Below are 20,225 nucleotides of genomic sequence, written 5' to 3'. Positions count from 1 at the left end.
TAATGGAGAAGGGCAAGCTAGGTGGCAGAGTGGACAGAGCCCTGGGCTTCGCATCAGGAAGATCCATCTTCATAAGTTCAAATCTGGCCCCAGAAATTACCAGCTGTGTGACCCTGGACAAGTCACTGAACCCTGCTTGCCTCACTTTCCTCATTTGCAAAAGGAACTGGAGAAGGAAAAGGCAAACCACTCCAGTATCTTTGTCAAGAAAAATCCCAAACAGTTTATAAAGTCCTGAACACGAGTGAACAAGAATGATGGAGTGGGGGGAGGGGAGGTTCCTTCATTGGTTAAAAATAAAAGCAATATTCAATTAACCTGGGATTTGCTTGAGCTATTTCATCAGAAAATTCACCCAGAGAGAATTATAGAAACTTGGTAGAACAAGAGTCAAGAGGAGGAGTAAGAGGCCTACTGATGGGCCATATAAAGGAGAGGTTGGCCAGGTTTGAGAATATGAGAGAAACCATTCACTGAGGACCCCTACTCAAACAGTATTAGTCAGTTCATTAGGATTTTATAAGGGGTAATGATTATTGTAATGCTTTTAGTATATTCATCTAGTCAGTCCCCAAATACCAGGTGTAAGAATAAGCAATGTATTAATGCATACTTTGTACAAGTCACGGAGGAATATGGATTCCAATGGAAGGGCCCCAGAATAGGCCTCCAACTTAAATGCGGGAATAGGGAAACAGGAGTGTGTGGTTGTGTGACAGTTTCTGTGTGCGTATGTGCATAGGTGTGTGTGTGTGTGTGTGTGTGTAAATGTCTGGGGTAAAAATCACAAGCTCTCTTTATGATACATTGAATTTCAGACGTCTATTGGTCACGCAGTTTGAGATATCTCTTAGGAAATTAGACATACAAGACTGCAGGTCAGCAGAGAGACTGAGGCAGGAAGGGTCCCTTTGAGAACCATCAGCACAGAGATAGTGATGACAGGGATGGCAGCTGATGAAATCACCAAGGAAAGTACTATAGAGGGAAAAGGGAAGGGGACCAAGGACACCTATGGTCACAGGGTTTGATCTCAGGAAGATCCAGAAAAGAGAGACAAGTAGTCAGATAGGTCAGAGGAAAACCAGGAGTGAGTGGGGTCCTAAAAGGCCAGGGAGAAGAGAGTATCATGGAGGAAAGAGTGATCACCAGGGTCAGAGGCTGGAGAGAGGTCAAGGAGAATGAGGATGGAGGTCACCTCTGTGGTCTCAAAAAGAGAAGAGCACAGAAGAGTAGGTGAGGGGGAGGGGCCTTTGAAGGTGAGAGGGGGCACTGTTGTTACTGCCTGAATCAATTGCATGCCTGTTTTTGTAAAGAAATGCTCCACGAGGACCACACTTAGGGCTCCACAGACCATCCTCTATATCTACGGCAATGGACTCATTGGCTGATGTCTGTGCACAGACTGCACTCACCTGGGGAGGGGGGCTGCTGTTCCCAGGGGCCATTCCCTCTGGCTCCAGGCTCCCTGCTGGGGCCAGGCCTTGGTCCTCTGCAGACTGAGCTGGGCAGGGAGAAGGATCCCAGAGGGGCAGAGGTCTTGCTCTTCTCTTCCCAGGCAGCAGGCTGGCCTACAGGGATTTACAGGGTGAGGCCCCACAGGAGTCACAAAGGCCCTGGCCCTGCCCTCAGGCGAGAGACTCCACCCTACAGAGGGAGGCAGGAAGCAGGGAGGGTCAGGCTGGAAATGAAGAATGTCAGAACAGTAAGACTACTTCCTCCCCTTCTTATCCCTTCTCTTCCCTCCCCTCCCCCCATTCTCCCACAGAGACCCAAGAGGCAGAGGGGGCTTGGGACCCCATTCCGAGCCTCAAGGACTCCTGAGTCAGATCTCTCCCTCCAAGTGGTCCTCTGCCCTTCCTACATCCCCTCTCCCTGACTCACATACACATTGTATAGACTACAGACTGAGTCCTGGATCTACCAGGGAACCTAAAGAAGGTTGAGGAGGGAGAGGGCTCTTGAATGGAGCCACCAGGGAATGATCTGGGGAAGCCTGAGGCTGGGAGACAAAATCCAGTCTCGAATGAAGCCCCCTGGCAGGGGGCCTGAGGCAGGGGAGCAGGAGGCCTGAGGAAGGGGAGCAGGGGTGTGGTCTGGGAGGCAAGACAATCTCACAAAGTTTATGGAAGAAGATCAGGGACACTGGAGCAACTGAAGGGCTGCAGGGGGACTCTGAGCCTGGGGAAGCAGGATGATTGTGTCCTGAGGTCTAACTAGGGGCTGGGGAGGATTGTTGGGACCTTCTGGGAGAGCTTTGGCTTGGAATCCCTAAAGGGAAAGTGGGGACAGGGAGCCACATGCCTGGGATCTGACAGGGAATCAGCCCCAGAACCCCAGGTGCAGATAAGGGGGACAAGGAGAGAGCTTTGCTAACTGTGTCCAAGCGTGGGTAGGCAGGTAGAAAGGTAGGATTCTGGGATCTCCAAAGGAGCTGGATCTGAAGACAAAACAAGGCAATTTCTTACCAGGAGGTTAGAGATTAGGGGACAGGGAGGCAGGCCACGTGGGGCCTGATAGGAAGGCTGAAATCAGGAGTTCAGGAACCCTAGGGGCAAAGTCTGAAAAAGTGTTATCCAGTGATAAATCTGGGGAAGGTGAGCCAGGAATTTAGGGAGTGATGGGGGCGTGTGGAAAAGATCTAGGGACAGGGAGCTCATTCGGCAGCCAGGCTGGGGAGGAAGGTGTGCTCCTGGCAGACCTGGCGGACACTCACCATGTGGTCAGAGGAGGAGAAGGAGACCGAATCGCCCGGGCAGCCAGGAAATCGGGGGCGGGGTGGCGCGCTCTGGCTCAGACTTACCTGGGACCTGCAAGCACACAGCCGGCGTCCAGCCGGCGGAGCGATCTCAGATCTCAGGGAAGAAAGAAAAGAAATCTGAAGTCCAGGGAAGGCAGAGAGATCTGGGATCCCGGGGAGGAAGAAAAGAGATTTGAAGTCCAGGGAAAGCAGAGCAGTTTGGGCTCAAAGACTTCCTGCTTCTTGTCCTGCCCACTCTTCGAAGGTCTTCCTTTTCCCAATAGCACCGCCCTGTCCAGCCTCTGAGGCCCCCAGGAGGGCGGGGCTCTTTCCTCCAATTACTCCCGGGGCTAGACCCGGACTGCCTCCCTTGCCCTCCAAAAAGTGGAAAGCCTTCTCCAGTGCTAGGATTGCCTCCTCAGCCCTAAACTCCTCCCAGGCCTCCAATCTCCACCCAGACCTCCTCCCAAACTCCACTTGGGCCACCACCCACCAGGCTGCCCATCTCTGAGAGCTCCTCCTGTCCAGTGTCTCCACCTCCTCCCCTCCTCCCTTCCTCCTTCTCTCCTCCTCCTTAGTAGAAAGACTGGCAGGATTAAACTAGCACCAGAGTACCTGAAAGTGATACTCCAACCCACAGAAGGGGTGTCACGCTTGGAAATGAAGATGGTCTGAACAGGAAGACTACTTCCCTCCTTCTCTTCTGTCTGCCTCCCTTCCCCATCCTTCTAATGGAGACCCAAGTGGCACAGGGGGCTTTGGGATCACTAGCTTCCACTTGCTCCAGTCTAATTTTTAAAGTAGTATTTTCTTCAGTGGTCTTTTGGACCTCCTTTTCCATTTGGCTAATTCTGCCTTTCAAGGCATTCTTCTCCTCATTGGCTTTTTGGAGCTCTTTTGCCATTTGAGTTAGTCTGTTTTTTAAGGTGTTCTTTTCTTCAGTGTATTTTTCAGTATTTTTTTGGGTCTCCTTTAGCAAGTCATTGACTTGTTTTTCATGGTTTTCTCACATCCTTCTCATTTCTCTTCCCAATTTTTCCTCTACTTCCCTAACTTGCTTTTCCAAATCCTTTTTGAGCTCTTCCATGGCCTGGGACCAGTTCATGTTTTTCTTGGAGGTTTCTGTTGCAGGCTCTTTGACTTTCTTAACTTCTTCTGTCTGTATGTTTTGGTCTTCTTTGAGAGAGGAAGCAAGTAGGGGTGGAGGGCTGCTAAGGTTGGAACCATACTCTCATCTGGGTTGAAAAGGAAGCTTCATGTACATGTCACAGGGTGTGGAAGTCTTCTGAACATGTAGAGAGGTGAGAAAATTGGGGAACAGGATGGGGGAGGGACATTTCAGAGGGGTGTGTGGACTGGGATTTAGGAGGGTCAGGGAGAGGTGGGGGACTTTTGGAAACCTTGTGGGCTGAAATTGGGGGGAAGGAAATGGGTGACTCTTGGAGGTTTGGGTGAATTGGGGGGTAGGAAGGGGGGGAGAAGATAATGTAAAGGCAATAGGGTAAAAAGAGAGGGCAGAAAAGAAAATCATGAGTAAAAATGGGATGGAAAGAAATTCACAGACAGCAATTGTGACTTTGAATGTGATTGAGATGTTGACAGAAACTTGCTTGGTGGTGACAAAGACCTGGAAAGTGCAGGGATCCCCATCATTAGTGGAAAAGCTGAATGGGTTGTGGTGTGTGGTTGTGATGGAATGCTACTGTGCTGTAAGAAAGGATGAGTTCAGTGGTGTTAGAACGGCCTGGAAAGACTTGCACAAAGTGTCTAAGAGCCGTGAGCAGAACCAAGGGAACATTGTATACAGTGACAGCAATATTGTGTTCAGAAGAGTTTGAGCACGAGTCATTTTGACTATTCTAAGGACACAAATGAAAAATAAAGAGGGTGTAAAGAGTGATACTATCTGTATCCAGAGAAAGGACTGAGAAACAGTGGTATGTATGGCATAATGTTCCATGTATATATGTTTGTGTGTGTGCATATACACAGAGACATGTAAATTATATATGTGTGTGTGTGTGCATACACATTGTAGCCATCCGTAGGGTTGGGGTAAGGGCAGAGAGAAAGAAAAGAATTTTCCATGATAATTTCTGTACATTTCAAGGAATACCACGTCATACATGGGAGATTTGCAGTTTCGTGAGCAATCATCTTTTTTATTGTACTCTTACAGAAATGCTTCTTTGTTCCCTGAATTAAAAAAAAATTTTTTAAAAGAAAAGGGAAAAATCCAGTTTCTAACGCTAAGGCGCTCACATTCTTGTGGAAGAGAGAAAATGCAAATTATTTTGTTCATATGAGGTTTATTTGTTATATAAAATGTTGTCATACATTCATGTGCATGTGTGTTGATAGTCATATGTATATACATATAATATTTTAATTTGGTCTGGGGTTTCCCTTTCTCTGATCCACAAGTTCTCTGCTTTGGTCTCTGTGTCATTTGGATTTAAGTAAATCTTTCTACATCTCCATTCAACGTGAAATGAAATAAATTCTATAGTTTACCATGGATATGCATATAAGAGATTAAAAAAGTAATGTTTTAAAAAATCATAAATCAGTTATGTCAGTTCTGATGAGGAAGATATTACCCATCACTTCTCTCATGTTCCCCCACACATCCACCTTATTCATTGATCAAACACAAACTCTCTCCCTGATTCCACAGGAAGATGCATTTCAGAAGAAAATACTCCTCGGTTTTATTCCAACTTATCATGGAAAATGCATTTCTCAAAGCTCAGTTGGGCTCTTGATGACTGTGGTTTTAGAAGTTGACTCTGATTCTCATAAAGGGTCTGACTTTTCACCAAATCGCTTCCCTGGACTTCAGTTTTGTTCTGTAAATTTAATGAGGGTTGGATTATTTAAATGTGAAGTGTCATTCAGCTCTACATTCTATGACTTTTAATGATTTAGGGGTTGGTGACATTCAAGGACATGGCTGTAGACTTCACCCAGGAGGAGTGGGGCCTCTTGGACCATCCTCAGAAGGAGTTTTACAAGGGAGTCATGCTGAAGAATGCCCGGAACCTGCTCTCACTGGGTTAGGACACGTCCTCTAGTAATGCTGAGTCTGCAGTCAAAGGAATATCTTCATCCCCAGGTGTGCAGGGTTAGGAGCACTGATTAGAGAGAGAAAAGCATTGCTCTCCTGTCCTGCTGCCTGGAGTTTCCTATAGAAAGTCTGTGCATTGTGTGACAGGAACCTGAGGGTTTCCTTGTTGCTCCTGAAGCTGTCTCTTACCTCCTCTAGCCTGCTTCAAATTACTGTGGAAGAATCTCAGACCTAGAACTAATGTCAGGGGTCATTTGGCCTAACCCCCTCCTGGCCATGAATTGTGTCTGCCAAGTCTCTGAAAGCTGCTCAGGAGGCTTTTCCTTACAAGCCTGTCCTCTCTGGGATGGGTCTGGGATCTGGAATATTCTTCTTTTTAACAGCATCATTTCTTAGCTCCCAATTTCTACTTGTCCCTCGTGTAGTGAGTTTGTCCTTAATCTTCCTTCCTATTGCCCTGAAATTCCAGCACAGATGGTGGGAAAGGAAGGGAAGGGAAGAAGCATTTATTCTCACTTAGTATTTGTCAAGTGCTGGGCCTGGGGCTTTCTTTACACTATTATGTCACTTTATCCTCACAATTGGGTGATACTATTCTCTCCATTAGACAGTTGTGGAAACTGAGGCACATGGAGTTTATGTGACTTGTCCTGTGGCACACAGCTAAGTAAGTGTCTGAGGCTGGATTCAGACCCTGGCATGCCTCACTCTAGGCCCAGGGCTGTCTCCACAGCACCATCAGCTGCCTCTAATTTCTAGAGAATGGAAAGTGTGCAATGAGTCCATCCTTCTATGAAGAAGGTGCACCAAGAATAGATTTTATGACTCCAACCTGGTTCCCTGATCTTCTCCCTCACTTCTCCCCAAAGCTCACAAAAGAAATGGTATCAGACTACCCTCCAGGAGGCCTGGGAACCACCCTGGGGTCCTTGTTTACATGACCCTGGCATTGCCAGGAATAAGAGACTGGCCTAGAAATAGAATTTGGACCAACTAGGGTTTCTTGAGTTTGCCAACAGGAGACTCTCACCTGAAGAGGCAAAGATGTCCCAAATGAGCAGTACACAAGGCTTCTACAGGTTTCAGGGAGTGAGGAACAGGGGAGGGGTACAGTGCAGAAGGTGGGTAGTCAAGGATTCTCCTTCTGGCGCTTGAGGCTTGTCTTGCATAATAAGCCTTTGTAGCCTGCGTTGGATTTAGGAGTTTCTATGAGAATGGGACTCGACAGGATGGGGGGCAGAGGTTTGGCTCTTTATCACAGCAGGTTGTACCAAAGGATAATGGGGCACACCCTGCTTTGGGTTACCTGCATTGTAGTCACTAATGGGTGAGAACAGGCTCATGTGTGTAAATCTCACAGTGGAGCAGCTGTGGGTCTGAACACATTTCCCTAAAGAGAACTAAAGGACAAGTTTGTCTCCATGCTCATCTCTATCTGACTCCCCATGCCCAGGGCTGCCAGTTCCCAGAGAAGACATGATCTCTTCCTTTGAGCAAACGGAAGGCCCATGGATGCTGGAGCAAGAAAGCCTGAGGAGCTGCTGTCCAGGTGAGTGAGTGAAGGCAGATATATGAGAGGTGGGATTATAAGAGGCCACTCTTTGTTCTTGTGGTGAGGCAAGTGCTAGATCTCGGGGTAGGAAGGCCTGACTTGGAATTCTTTTTTAGATATTTCTCAGCAGCAGCTTCATGGGTCAGTCACTGAACCACTGAGTCTCAGTTTCTCCAACAGTAATAAGAGGGGTTTGGATTCCATGACCTTTCACCTTCCTTCCAGGGATAAATATATGATCCAAAAAAAAAGTCATTGTTTGGAATTTGGGGGCATGGAATCCTCCTGAGAATAGTAAAGGGGATTAGGCTCTCCCATGTGAGTTCTTTCCTATCCCTTCTTCAAGTCAACCAAATTCTAAGTGCCTGCTCAGTTCCAGACCCTGTACGAAGGACTGAGCACATAAATCAATGCAAGAAATGTCCCCTGCTCCCATGGAGCTTACAGTCTGGTGGGGCAGAGAGCATGCCGACAACTGTGTAGAAACCCACTATGGACAGGAGCAATTGGAGCTAGTCAAGGGAGGAGGACCCTGAGTTTAAGGGAAAGGCTTATGGGGGGAATTGGGCTCTAGCTGGGGTCAGCGAAGCCAGCAAGAACATTCTAGGCAATAGGGATGGCAAGAAAACCCCACAACGTCTGAAGGGGGAATCACCTGTCCCAAGAACAGGAAGGAGGCCCAAACAAATGGGTTATAACATATATCGAGGAAGGGAGGGTGGGAGAAAGAAGACTGGAAATGTAGGTGAGGATTAGGAAATGAAGTGCTTTCACAGCCCTAGGCAGGGTTTTATATTTCATATTTTGCTGGGGAGCCACTGGAGGCTGTTGAATACATCATGACGTGGTCAGGTAAGGGCTGGTGGAAGATGAACTTGATAACTGGATGGAGGATTAGACTGGACTGAGGGAAGAATTGAGGCAGCTGGACCAACAAGCAGGCTGTGACACTCTCTGAGGAATGGAGTGACAGGGGTCTGAACCAAGGTCATGACAATATGGAGATAGAAAGGGGTCTATGGAATGATGTCACAAAGGTGCAATCAAGAGGACTCTACAGAGATTGAACAAGGGCATCAGGCATGTGTGTGTGTGTGTTTTAACAATCCGGCTAGCAACTTCTGTGAGGGTGTAAGATCCACCCACAGCCAGCACCCAGAAAGCTGCCAACAGCACAGGTTCTTCTGATCTGCTTAACTAAGGAAAGGAAGGTGAAGGGGTTCACAAGCTTACTTTAATTCAGCATACAAATATCATTCACTTAGTTCAGAGGAAAAATCCAGTACCCTGAACTTCAGAACAAAATACAAACAAGTTACAAACATCAACAGACAGACTTTGTCTCCTTCAAATCCCAATACATCCTTACCAGAGTCCAACAAAGTCTCAGCATCCAGGTTTACAAGCTGGAGGGCTCTTTAGCTACAGCTGCCTGGAGTCTCCTCATCAACACCATCTTGGGAGCCCTGCACAAATGGCTCTGTCCTCCCTTCTTATAGGGCTTTAGACGTCATCAAGTGTGATGTGAATGAGCAGAGCTTAGGCTCTGGTGATTGGTTCTTGAGTTAGCCCCTCGCCTTAAGACCCTGGGAGGTTCAAATCCACATAGATTAGATTAACACCTAATAGGGCATGGCTCTGGAGTTAGCACCTCCCCTTAGCCAGCCCCACATTGGACCCCACCTCAGTCAGCAATGCACACCTAGATAGGTCCCACACCTAATATGGGTTTGGGCCTGGGGCTTAGCACCTAGTAAGGCTAATGAAATACACTGAATTACTCAAAGCAAACAAAAGCCAAACTCTTCAAGGGCACTAAGGGCTAAGGAGCCCATTTTGCTTAGCAACACAGTGTGTTGGAGTTGATGTGGAGGGCATGACATTTCATTTCTGAAGCCATCGCAGGCTTTTTCCCAGTACCCTGAGGCACTGGCATGCTTTAGTTAGTAAAGTCCTAAAGCAAACAGACAGACAAATAGAGTTCTCTTGGGGATTTCTCCTCCCCAAACTGCCATTGCAGGCTTCCACGTGGCACCCAAAGTCCCAATTTCAAAGAAAGAGTCCAAACAAAGTTCTTTTAGGGTCTGTTCTCCCCATTAAGTTCCAGTCCCCGGTTCCAAGTCCCGAGGGTCCGCTGGGCAATAAAGCCAACAGTGGGGTCCCTGGTGGTCCAAGGCACTTCCCCCACCCCAACAAAAACAAATCCATGCCTCCCTCCTGGATCCCAAGCAGCCCAAGCTGAAGGGACCAAAAAGGCAGACTCAGTGCCTTGCTGCAAAGTTTCCATCTTGCCCCAGGGCTGGACTTCAAGCTTCTGGGTTCCAACTCCAGCTGGCCTCACCTGGCTTCTTCTGAAATCTCAATGTAGGTGGTTCCCCATCTTTGTGCTCACCTCACCAAAGTCAGCTGGAAAGCAGCTCACTGCTCTCACCTTTCCAAAGTTCTCATGCAGGCAGTCTCTTGGATCAATATTTTGGCAGCCTCTTTCTGCTTCTTCTTTCTCCTCACCAGCCCCTCCTGCCAAATCTGTAGGAAGGCCATTCTCCAAGTCTCCAAGGCCATTCTCCACTCCTGTTTCAAAACTCCACATATAATATAATGTCAAGACATTCACCCTTTCAGTACAGTCCTCCAGGGCCAGGCTTATCAGCTTAAGCCCTGGGAAGAATGAATGCTCTGGGCCCCTGGGAAACCACGCCCAGGACTTCCATTGGCCTGTTTTCCTTCAGGACTTTGTTGCTTCTGAGGCTGCACAGAACCATAGCCACTCCAAGTACAAAGAGCAATCCAAAAACTGGGAAACATTCAACCAACCCAGTACCCCAACATGCCATGCTTCCGTGTTAAAGTCAGATCCTGCCGACTACGCCATATGTTTCGACAATCTGGCTAGCAGCTTCTGTGAAGGAATAAGATTCACCCACAGCCAGCACCCAGAAAGCTGCCACCAGCACAGGTTCTTCTGATCTGCTTAATTAAGGAAAGCAAGGTGAAGGGGTTGACGAACTTACTTTTAATTCAGCATTCAAATATCATTCAGTTAGTTCAGGGGAAAAAACCAGAACCCTGAACTTCAAAACAAAATGCAAACAAATTACAAACATCAACAGACTGTCTGATTCAATCCCAACACATAGTTACCAGAGTTCAACAAAATCTCAACATCTGGGTTTACAAGCTGGAGGGCTCCCTAGCTACAGCTGCCCAGAGTCTCCTCACCAACACCATCTCCAGAGCCCCACAGAAATGGCTCTGTCTTCCCTTGTTATAGGGCTTCAGACATCATCAAACATCATCTGAATCACCAGAGCTCAGGCTCTGGTGATTGGTTCTTGAGTTGGCCTCTCCCCTTAGGACCCTGGGATATTCACATCCACATGGATTACATTAACAACTAATGGGGTTTGGGCCTGGGGCTTAGCACCTAGTAAAGCTCACTGAGATAAATTGAGTCACTCAAAGAAAACAAAGGCCATTCTGGTTACAGGATCTGAGTTGTGAATGTGATGAGAATGATGGCCCTGCCTGTGTGACAAGGTTTTTGTGAGATCCACTGTCAATTCATGTATGAAACTCTTTGGAAAATCAGTCATCTTTGGGATGTGAGCTAAGGGCATTTTAAAATGACTGTTTCTTCCCTTTTGAGATGTTTGTCTTTACCTGGGAAATAGAAAGTAACTGAGATTTTGTTCTGCCTGTAGACCAAAGGGGATATAAATATGTATGTTTGTAAGTATGTTGTCTATTTGTTTTAGTGTTGGTTTGGTTTTTTTTTCTTTCAGATGGAGAGATGAGCATGGAAATGAAGGAAGCTGCTACAGAGCTAAGCCTTTCTGTGGCAGAAACTCCCAAGCAAAGATTCATGAGTGATGGTCTCTTTGCCTTCAATTGGAGAGAAGTCTGCAAAATGCCTGGGAGTATCCAAACTGGAGAGAAACTATATGACTGTAATCAATGTGGACAGACTTTTACATGTAAGAACAGTCTTGTTATGCATAGAAGAGTCCTCCATGGAGAAAAACTTTATGAACATAATCAATGTGAGAAGGCTTTTAGAGAGAAGGGATGTCTTATTGCACCTCAGAGAACACACACTGTAGAGAAACCTTATGAATGTAATCAATGTGGAAAGGCTTATGCACGGAAAATTGGTCTTGTTAACCATGAAAGAATCCACACTGGAGAGAAACCTTATGAATGTAATCAATGTGAGAAGGCTTTTAGAGAGAAGGGATGTCTTATTGCACATCAGAGAACACACACGGCAGAGAAACCTTATGAATGTAATCAATGTGGAAAGACTTTTAGAGAAAAGGGCAGTCTTGTTATACATAGTAGAATCCACACTGGAGAAAAACCTTATGAATGTAATCAATGTGAAAAGACTTTTAGAGTGAAGGCTTCTCTTATGACACATCAGAGAACACACACTGGAGAGAAACCTTATGAATGTAATCAATGTGGAAAGACTTTTAATGATAAGCGGAATCTGGGTAGACATAGAAGAATCCACACTGGAGAGAAACCTTATGAATGTAAGCAATGTGGAAAGACTTTTATATGCAAATATGGTCTTGTTATACATGAAAGAATCCACACTGGAGAGAAACCTTATGAATGTAAGCAATGTGAAAAGGCTTTTGCACAGAAAGTCAGTCTTGTTATGCATAGTAGAATCCACACTAGAGAGAACCCTTATGAATGTTATCAATGTGGAAAGAGTTTCAGATGTAGGAAGGCTGTTGGTGAACATCGGAAGATTCACACTGGAGAGAAACCTCATGAATGTAAGCAATGTGAAAAGGCTTTTGCACAGAAAGTCAGTCTTGTTATACATGAAAGAATCCACACTGGAGAGAAACCTTATGAATGTAATCAATGTGGAAAGGCTTTTACTGGTATGCAGAGTCTTGTTAAACATAGAAGAATCCACACTGGAGAGAAACCTTATGAATGTAATCAATGTGGAAAGACTTTTACATGGAAAATTAGTCTTGTTATGCATAGTAGAATCCACACTGGAGAGAACCCTTATGAATGTAATCAATGTGGAAAGGCTTTCAGACATAAGAAGTCTCTTGGTGAACATCAGAAGATGCACACTGGAGAGAAACCTTATGAATGTAAGCAATGTGGAAAAACTTTTATATGCAAATATGGTCTTGTTATGCATGAAAGAATCCACACTGGAGAGAAACCTTATGAATGTAAGCAATGTGAAAAGGCTTTTGCACAGAAAGTTAGTCTTGTTATACATGAAAGAATCCACACTGGAGAGAAACCTTATGAATGTAATCAATGTGGAAAGACTTTTACTAATAAATGGAGTCTTGTTAAACATAGAAGAATCCACGCTGGAGGGAAACCTTATGACTGTAATCAATGTGGAAAAGCTTTTCAGTTCAGGGACAGTCTTATTACCCATCAGAGAATCCACACTGGAGAGAAACCTTATGAATGTAATCAATGTGAAAAGACTTTCACATGGAAAATTAGTCTTGTTATGCATAGTAGAATCCACACCGGGAGAACCCTTATGAATGTAATCAATGTGGAAAGGCTTTCAGACATAGGAAGTCTCTTGGTGAACATCAGAGAACACACACTGGAGAGAAACCTTATGAATGTAATCAATGTGGAAAGACTTTTACTGATAAGCGGAGTCTTGTTAAACATAGAGGAATCCACACTGGAAAGAAACCTTATGAATGTAATCCATGTGGAAAGACTTTTACATGGAAAATTAGTCTAGTTATGCATAGTAGAATCCACACTGGAGAGAACCGTTATGAATGTAATCAATGTGGAAAGACTTTTACATGGAAAATTATTCTTGTTAAACGTAGAAGAATCCACACTGGAGAGAAACCTTATGAATGTAATCAATGTGGAAAAGCTTTTCAATGCAGGGACAGTCTTATTACACATCAGAGAATCCACACTGGAGAGAAACCTTATGAATGTAATCCATGAGGAAAGAGTTTTACATGGAAATGTGACTAGGTAAACATGAAAGAATTCACACTGGAGAGAAACCGTAAGAATGTAGTCAATGCAGAAAGACTTTTACATATAAGCGCAGTCTTGTTAAACATAGAGCAATCCACACTGGAGAGACGCCTTATATATGTAATCAATGTGGAAAGCCTTTTGCATTTAAGAATTGTCTTGTGAATCATGGGAGGATCCACACTGGAGAGAAACCTTACAAATGTAATCAATGTGGAGATGGTTTTACACAGAGAGTTGGTGTTTGTTGTTGCTCATCAGAGACCCCACACTGGTGAGAAACCTTTTGAATGTACTCAGTGTGGAAAGACTTTTACAAGGAAGGTCTCTCTTACTGTACATCCAAGAATCCTCACTGGAGAGAAACCTTATGAGTGTAGCCAGTGTGGAAAGGTTTTTAAACAGGTACCATCTTAACCGACATCAGAACATCCATGCTGGAGAGAAACCTTATAAATATACCCAATATAGAAAGGCTTTTACACAAAAGCCCTCTTTGACTGGACATAAAAGAGTCTACAATGAAGAGAAACCTTATGAATGTACCCAATGCAGAAAGGCTTTTAAACAGAGGAACCATCTTAACTGGCATCAGAGCATCCACACTGGAGAGAAACCTTATGAACTTCAGACTAGAGTCAATGCTTGTGTACCTTCAGAGAATTCATGTGAGACGTAGGAGTCTTCTAACTGACCTGAATGAGGAAAGGCATTAAAATGGAGTACAAAGATTCATAGCAAAAAATTCATTTGGGATACAAGCCATCTATGAACTCCCTATGGGAAGGTTTGCAATGAGAGATCATCTCTTATCCTCTCATCAGAGGATTTATAATGAAAAGAAACCTCATGAATGTGATTAGTGGAACGTGCCTTACTCTAGAACATGGAAGTCACAGGTGAAGATGAAATTTTGTCTGAATATAACAGAAAGATGAGATAAGGAAAATAATTCATGCTGACCTTCCAGGTTGCACAGAAAAGGAGGCAATTGTCAGATAAAGTGCAGAAGAACTATGTGTCATCCTGCTTCAGGGTCCCCCTGGAGCCCTGTCACTCCAGTGTCTCTAACCTCCCCGCATGAGCTATGTTAGATTGTCTTGCCTTCTAGACCCCACCCCTGCTCCCCTTCCCCAGGCCTCCTGCTCCCCTGCCTCAGGTCCCATGCCAGGGGGCTGAAACCAAGACTGAATTTTGCCTCGTACTCTCAGGCTTCCCCTGATTATGCCCTGGTGGCTCCATTCAAGAGCCCTCTCCCTCCTCAACCTTCCCTAGCTTGCCTCCTAGATCAAGAAGTCAGTCTGTTGTGTAGATAATGTATGTGTGACTTAGGGAAAGGGAATTCAAGGTGGGCAAAAGACCATTTGGAGGGAGAGCTCTGACTCTCAGGTCATTGAGGCTATGACTGGTCTCACCCCACCTGGGATCCCAATCCCCTTCTGCCTCTTGGGTCTCCATTGTTCATTCTTCTTCCTCTAAAAGGACTAGTAACATGAGGAGGCTGATGTCTTGATTTGCAAGTGAATTAAATTTGAGTGGAGCAGAACTGTACAAAGTCATCAGCTTCACGCTTTCTCCCAGAGTCTTTCAGAGTCCAGTGGCAAGACATAGATCAGGACCACTGGCGATGGCCCTGAAGGCAGTGGGAGACCTTGGGCTTTGTAAGCTAAGGTCTCTTGAGGGCTGTTTGAGGCAATACCCATGCAGAGTCTAAAGGACAGGTAAGAAATGAGGCTAAAGATTTGACTTCTCAAAAGAATCAGTCTTGAAGGGAAGACCCTCAGGCCTTCTGACTAGAACAGAAACAATTACTATTGTGAAGCAGCCAGGGGCCTCCCCAAACCTTGAATCCCCCCTCCCCTTAGAAAAGCCTAAAACCTAGATTGGCCAGTCAGGAGAGGCATGGTGGCCCACTCTGAGTTTAACCTACTATAATGCTTTGGGTGCTCTGACATAACAGACATGCTTTGCTTTGTTCTATGAGTGAGCCCAAAATGCCCCTTCCTGTGTCACCAACTACAAGGCCAGATGAGGCTGAGCAGGAGCATTCTTCTGTTTATGCCAGCCAAGGACCAGGGTCCTGGGAGCAGACACTGTTTTGAGTGAGGGCATCTATCTTTCCTCATATATGTTATGTTGTGTTGTGTTATGTTGTATTATTTATGTTATGTTAGTTATGTCATGTCAGGTTTGTTATATCATGTGATGTTAATGAGGGAAAAGACACAGACATCCTGGAGCTCTAATTTCAATTGACACTCTGACAATTACTGTATTTACAATCCAGCCTATCAAGAAATTCCTTCCTCTTATTATGGTTCCAACCTCTGAAGACTGAGATTTTAGCTGACACAGGCATCCTGGGCCAGGAAGGGAGGGAGTGAGGGAGGAGAGGGAATTGTTCTGAAGACCTCAGGTCCCCACTCTCTGTCCTTTTTTGGCTCATTTTTGCGATGATCTCCCATGTGCATCTCCATATGTGTGATCCACCAGCTTTGATAGAAATAACCGTGCACACGCAATCTGCTTTGGTTTGTCCTTCTTAGAACAAAGTCTTTTTTAAAGGTTGACACTATTTTCACTCCCTCTGAACTGTCAAAACCCAAAAAAGGAATAAGTGAGGCTTGGGCTGGGACCTGTTGTTGGCCAGTCAGAGAGCCAGTGATTTGGGTTTAAAGGGATAGTCAAGTAGCTCCATTTGGATCCCAATGGACTTTAACAAAGCCTGGTTTTTCAGAGCTATTTTTCAAGAAATCATAAATGAAGACTACGTGAGATGACCATTAATTGTCCCAGTTTTTTTTTTTCCAATTGAGAAATTTATTTAAACGGGTCAAATAAAACAGGTGCCTCCTTGTCTCTGTACTTAGAAGAAGGTGTTGGGTATCTTGGTAGTAACGCGTGGTTTGTGCTGGCGCCGTAGCACTCTGTGGGGCAGAGGGAACTTGATTTTGGAATCGTGAAACTGCTTGACTGCGGGCCGGCGGCACTTGCTGGCAGGAATTTCTTCCACTTTCATGATCTGGATAGAGTGAGCCCGGGCACGGTGACGGGCTCCCATATCTCGGTAGCACTGAGTGACAGCACCAGCGGTGGTCAGGTCCCTGTACTCCCTGTACATGTTGTGGGTCCCACTCCTGGAATCGTAGCGCAGCCAGATGCCAAAATTTTTCACTCTAAGAGGGGACTTTTCAAAGACCTGTCCACAGTATACAATTTCTCCAGAAGACTTCTTCATCTTTTTCAGCTGAGAAACGAAGTACCAGAATCGGGACTTTGCTACAACATGGTTAGGAGCAAAGATCCGCATCCGATAAAGAGGCGGCACTGGACTCTTGGGAGTAGGCAGGCAGCGTCCAACTACCTTATACTCTCTCAGGGTGCCCGAGGCCTTCATAGTGCTGCCGCCTCACTCCCCGCCAACCCGCAAAAGGTCCCAGTTTTTTTTTAATGACAGAATAAATTAGAAGGAAAGAAAAAAAATCCAGTTTCCAAAATTCAAGATCTTTGGAGATTTAAGAGATCAAAATTTATACTCCTTTGGACAGAACTCCCACATGTAATGGTATAACTCCTTGTGACAGAGGAAGGGAGGGACAAAAGAAGGAAGGAAGGAAAGGTAGAAGAGCAAGAAGAGGGGATGGAGAAAGGAAAGATGGAGGCAGAGGAAGGAAGGGGGGTAGAAAAAGGAAGAGGGGGGGGCGGAGCCAAGATGGCGGCTGGTAAGCACGGACTAGAGTGAGCTCCGTACCCGAGTCCCTCCAAAAACCTATAAAAATGGCTCTGAACCAATTCTAGAACGGCAGAACCCACAGAACAGCAGAGGGAAGCAGGGCTCCAGCCCAGGACAGCCCGGATGGTCTCTGGGTGAGCTCTATTCCACACGGAGCTGGGAGCTGGGAACGGAGTGGAGCAGAGCCCAGCCTGAGCGGCGTGGAAGATCCAGACCGGAAGCCGGGCGGAGGGGGCCCTAGCGCCCTGAATACGTGAGCAGTTACCAGACCCCTCGACCCACAAACACCAAAGACTGCGGAGAAGGTTAGTGGGAAAAGCTGCGGGAGTGGAAGGAGTTCGCGGTTCGGCTTCCAGCCCCGGGGGCAGCGGAGGTGGGGCAGCTACAGCTGTTGTTACTTCCGGCTCCAGGCCCACCTGGTGGGGGGAATTAAGTGGCGGATCACAGCAGGGGTGCACAGCCTGCCGAAGATCTGAGCCCAGTCTGGACTGGGGGTCCTTGGGGAAGGAGGAGTGCGGCTCTGACAGAGCTGGCACCTCCCCCCCAAACGTAGAACATAGAACTCTGTAATCTACAAGCAGTCATACCCCACTGAAAAACTCAAGGGTCAAGTTAGTTGGTTGGGAATATGGCCAGGACGCGAAAACGCGCCCAGATTCAGTCTCAGACTTTGGATTCTTTCTTTGGGGACAAAGAAGACCAAAACATACAGCCTAAAGAAGACAACAAAGTCATAGAGCCTACAACCAAAGCCTCCAAGAAAAACATGAACTGGCCCCAGACCATAGAAGAACTCAAAAAGGATTTGGAAAAGCAAATTAGAGAAGTAGAGGAAAAATTGGGAAGAGAAATAAGAAGGATGCGAGAAAACCATGAAAAACAAGTCAATGACTTGCTAAAGGAGACCCAAAAAAATACTGAAAAATACACTGAAGAAAACAACACCTTACAAAATAGACTAACTCAAATGGCAAAAGAGCTCCAAAAAGCCAATGAGGAGAAGAATTCCTTGAAAGGCAGAATTAGCCAAATGGAAAAGGAGGTCCAAAAGACCACTGAAGAAAATACTACTTTAAAAATTAGATTGGAACAAGTGGAAGCTAGTGACTTTATGAGAAATCAGGATATTATAAAACAGAACCAGAGGAATGAAAAAATGGAAGACAATGTGAAATATCTCCTTGGAAAAACCACTGACCTGGAAAATAGATCCAGGAGAGATAATTTAAAAATTATTGGACTACCTGAAAGCCATGATCAAAAAAAGAGCCTAGATACCATCTTTCAGGAAATTATCAAGGAGAACTGCCCTGATATTCTAGAGCCACAGGGCAAAATAGAAATTGAAAGAATCCATCGATCGCCTCCGCAAATAGATCCTAAAAAGAAATCTCCTAGGAATATTGTTGCCAAATTCCAGAGCTCCCAGATCAAGGAGAAAATACTGCAAGCAGCCAGAAAGAAACAATTTGAATATTGCGGAAACCCAATCAGAATAACCCAAGACCTGGCAGCTTCTACATTAAGAGATCGAAGGGCTTGGAATGCGATATTCCGGAGGTCAATGGAGCTAGGATTAAAACCTAGAATCACCTACCCAGCAAAACTGAGTATCATGTTCCAAGGCAAAATATGGACTTTCAATAAAATGGAGGACTTTCAAGCTTTCTCAGTGAAAAGACCAGAACTGAATAGAAAATTTGACTTTCAAACACAAGAATCAAGAGAAGCATGAAAAGGTAATCAAGAAACGGAAATTGCAAGGGACTTACTAAAGTTGAACTGTTTTGTTTACATTCCTACATGGAAAGATGATGAGTATGATTCATGAGACCTCAGTATTAGGGTAGTTGAAGGGAATATGCATATATATATATGCATATATATGTTTATGTATATATATAAGTGAATGTGTATGTATGCATGTATCTATGTGTATATGTATGTATGTGTATGTATGTGTATATATATATATATGTAAAAGAAAGAGAGCAGACACAGGGTGAGTTGAGGATGAAGGGAAGATAGCTAAAAGAAATAAAATGAAATTAAGGGATGAGAGAGTAACTTACTGAGAGAGGGAGATAGGGAGAGATAGAATGGGGTGGATTATCTCTCATAAAGGTGGCAAGAGGAAGCAGTTCTAGGAGAGGAGGGGAGTGAGCAGGTGAGGGGGGAATGAGTGAACCTTGCTCTCATCAGATTTAGCCTGAGGGGGAATACCATACATACTCAGTCGGGTATCTTACCCCACAGGAAAGAAGAGGGAGGAAGATAAAAAAAAAATAAAAGGCAGGGGGATGATGGAGTGGAGGGCAGATGGGGGTGGAGGTAATCAAAACAAACACTTTGGAAAGGGGACAGGGTCAAGGAAGAAAATTCAATAAAGCGGGATGGGTTGGGAAGGAGCAAAATGTAGTTAGCCTTTCACAACATGAATATTGTGGAAGGGTTATACATAATAATACATGTGTGGCCTAGGTTGAATTGCTCAACTTCTTAGGGAGGGTGGGTGGGAAGGGAAGAGGGAAGGGAATTTGGAACTCAAAGTTTTAAAATCAGATGTTCAAAAACAAAAAAAACTTTTTGTATGCAACTAAAAAATAAGATACACAGGCAATGGGGCGTAGAAATTTATCTTGCCCTACAAGAAAGGAAGGGAAAAGGGGATGAGAGGGGAGGGGGGTGATAGAGGGGAGGGCTGACTGGGGAACAGGGCAACCAGAATATACGCCATCTTGGAGTGGGGGGGGAGGGCAGAAATGGGGAGAAAATTTGTAATTCAAACTGTTGTGAAAATCAATGCTGAAAACCAAATATGTTAAATAAATAAATTGCATTAATAAAAAAAAAAAAAAGAAAGAAAAAGGAAGAGGGAAGAGAGGAATAAGAGGAGATGGAGAACGGAAAGATGGAGGGGGAGGGAGGTAACAGTAGCATTGTCCAACTGGAACTGGCCTGTTGGTCCCCAGCGGGGCAGGTACTATTACTTAAACTATGTTGTTCATCCTTGGTTCTGAGTCCAAGGAGGGCAGAGTACCAGTTGGAGGGACAACGCTTACTCTGGGGCCACTGAGTCTCTGTATTATGAAGGCAGAATTTATGATTTCAAAGAGAATCATAT

At 45.2% G+C, this 20,225-nt stretch overlaps 2 protein-coding genes across 2 annotated transcripts; one reads left to right on the top strand and one right to left on the bottom strand.

Annotated features, from left to right (window-relative positions):
• The first annotated feature begins 7,271 nt into the window (after nt 1-7,271).
• Nucleotides 7,272-13,430, top strand: LOC118834986 (zinc finger protein 260-like). Its single transcript, XM_036742412.1, has 4 exons — nt 7,272-7,356; nt 11,142-12,019; nt 12,098-12,759; nt 12,927-13,430. The coding sequence occupies exons 1-4, from the start codon at nt 7,284-7,286 to the stop codon at nt 13,330-13,332; spliced, it is 2,019 nt and encodes a 672-aa protein (XP_036598307.1). The 5' UTR covers nt 7,272-7,283; the 3' UTR covers nt 13,333-13,430.
• Nucleotides 13,431-16,172: 2,742 nt separating this feature from the next.
• On the bottom strand, nt 16,173-16,780 carry LOC118834987 (60S ribosomal protein L18a-like). The gene has a single exon (XM_036742413.1). It carries the CDS (start codon nt 16,763-16,765, stop codon nt 16,235-16,237), a length of 531 nt encoding a protein of 176 aa, XP_036598308.1. The 5' UTR covers nt 16,766-16,780; the 3' UTR covers nt 16,173-16,234.
• Between the last annotated feature and the right edge of the window lie 3,445 nt (nt 16,781-20,225).

This window comes from Trichosurus vulpecula, chromosome 1 (genome assembly GCF_011100635.1).
Source record: "Trichosurus vulpecula isolate mTriVul1 chromosome 1, mTriVul1.pri, whole genome shotgun sequence".
Classification (NCBI taxonomy): domain Eukaryota; kingdom Metazoa; phylum Chordata; class Mammalia; order Diprotodontia; family Phalangeridae; genus Trichosurus; species Trichosurus vulpecula.
This window is presented reverse-complemented; position numbering and strand designations above follow the sequence as displayed.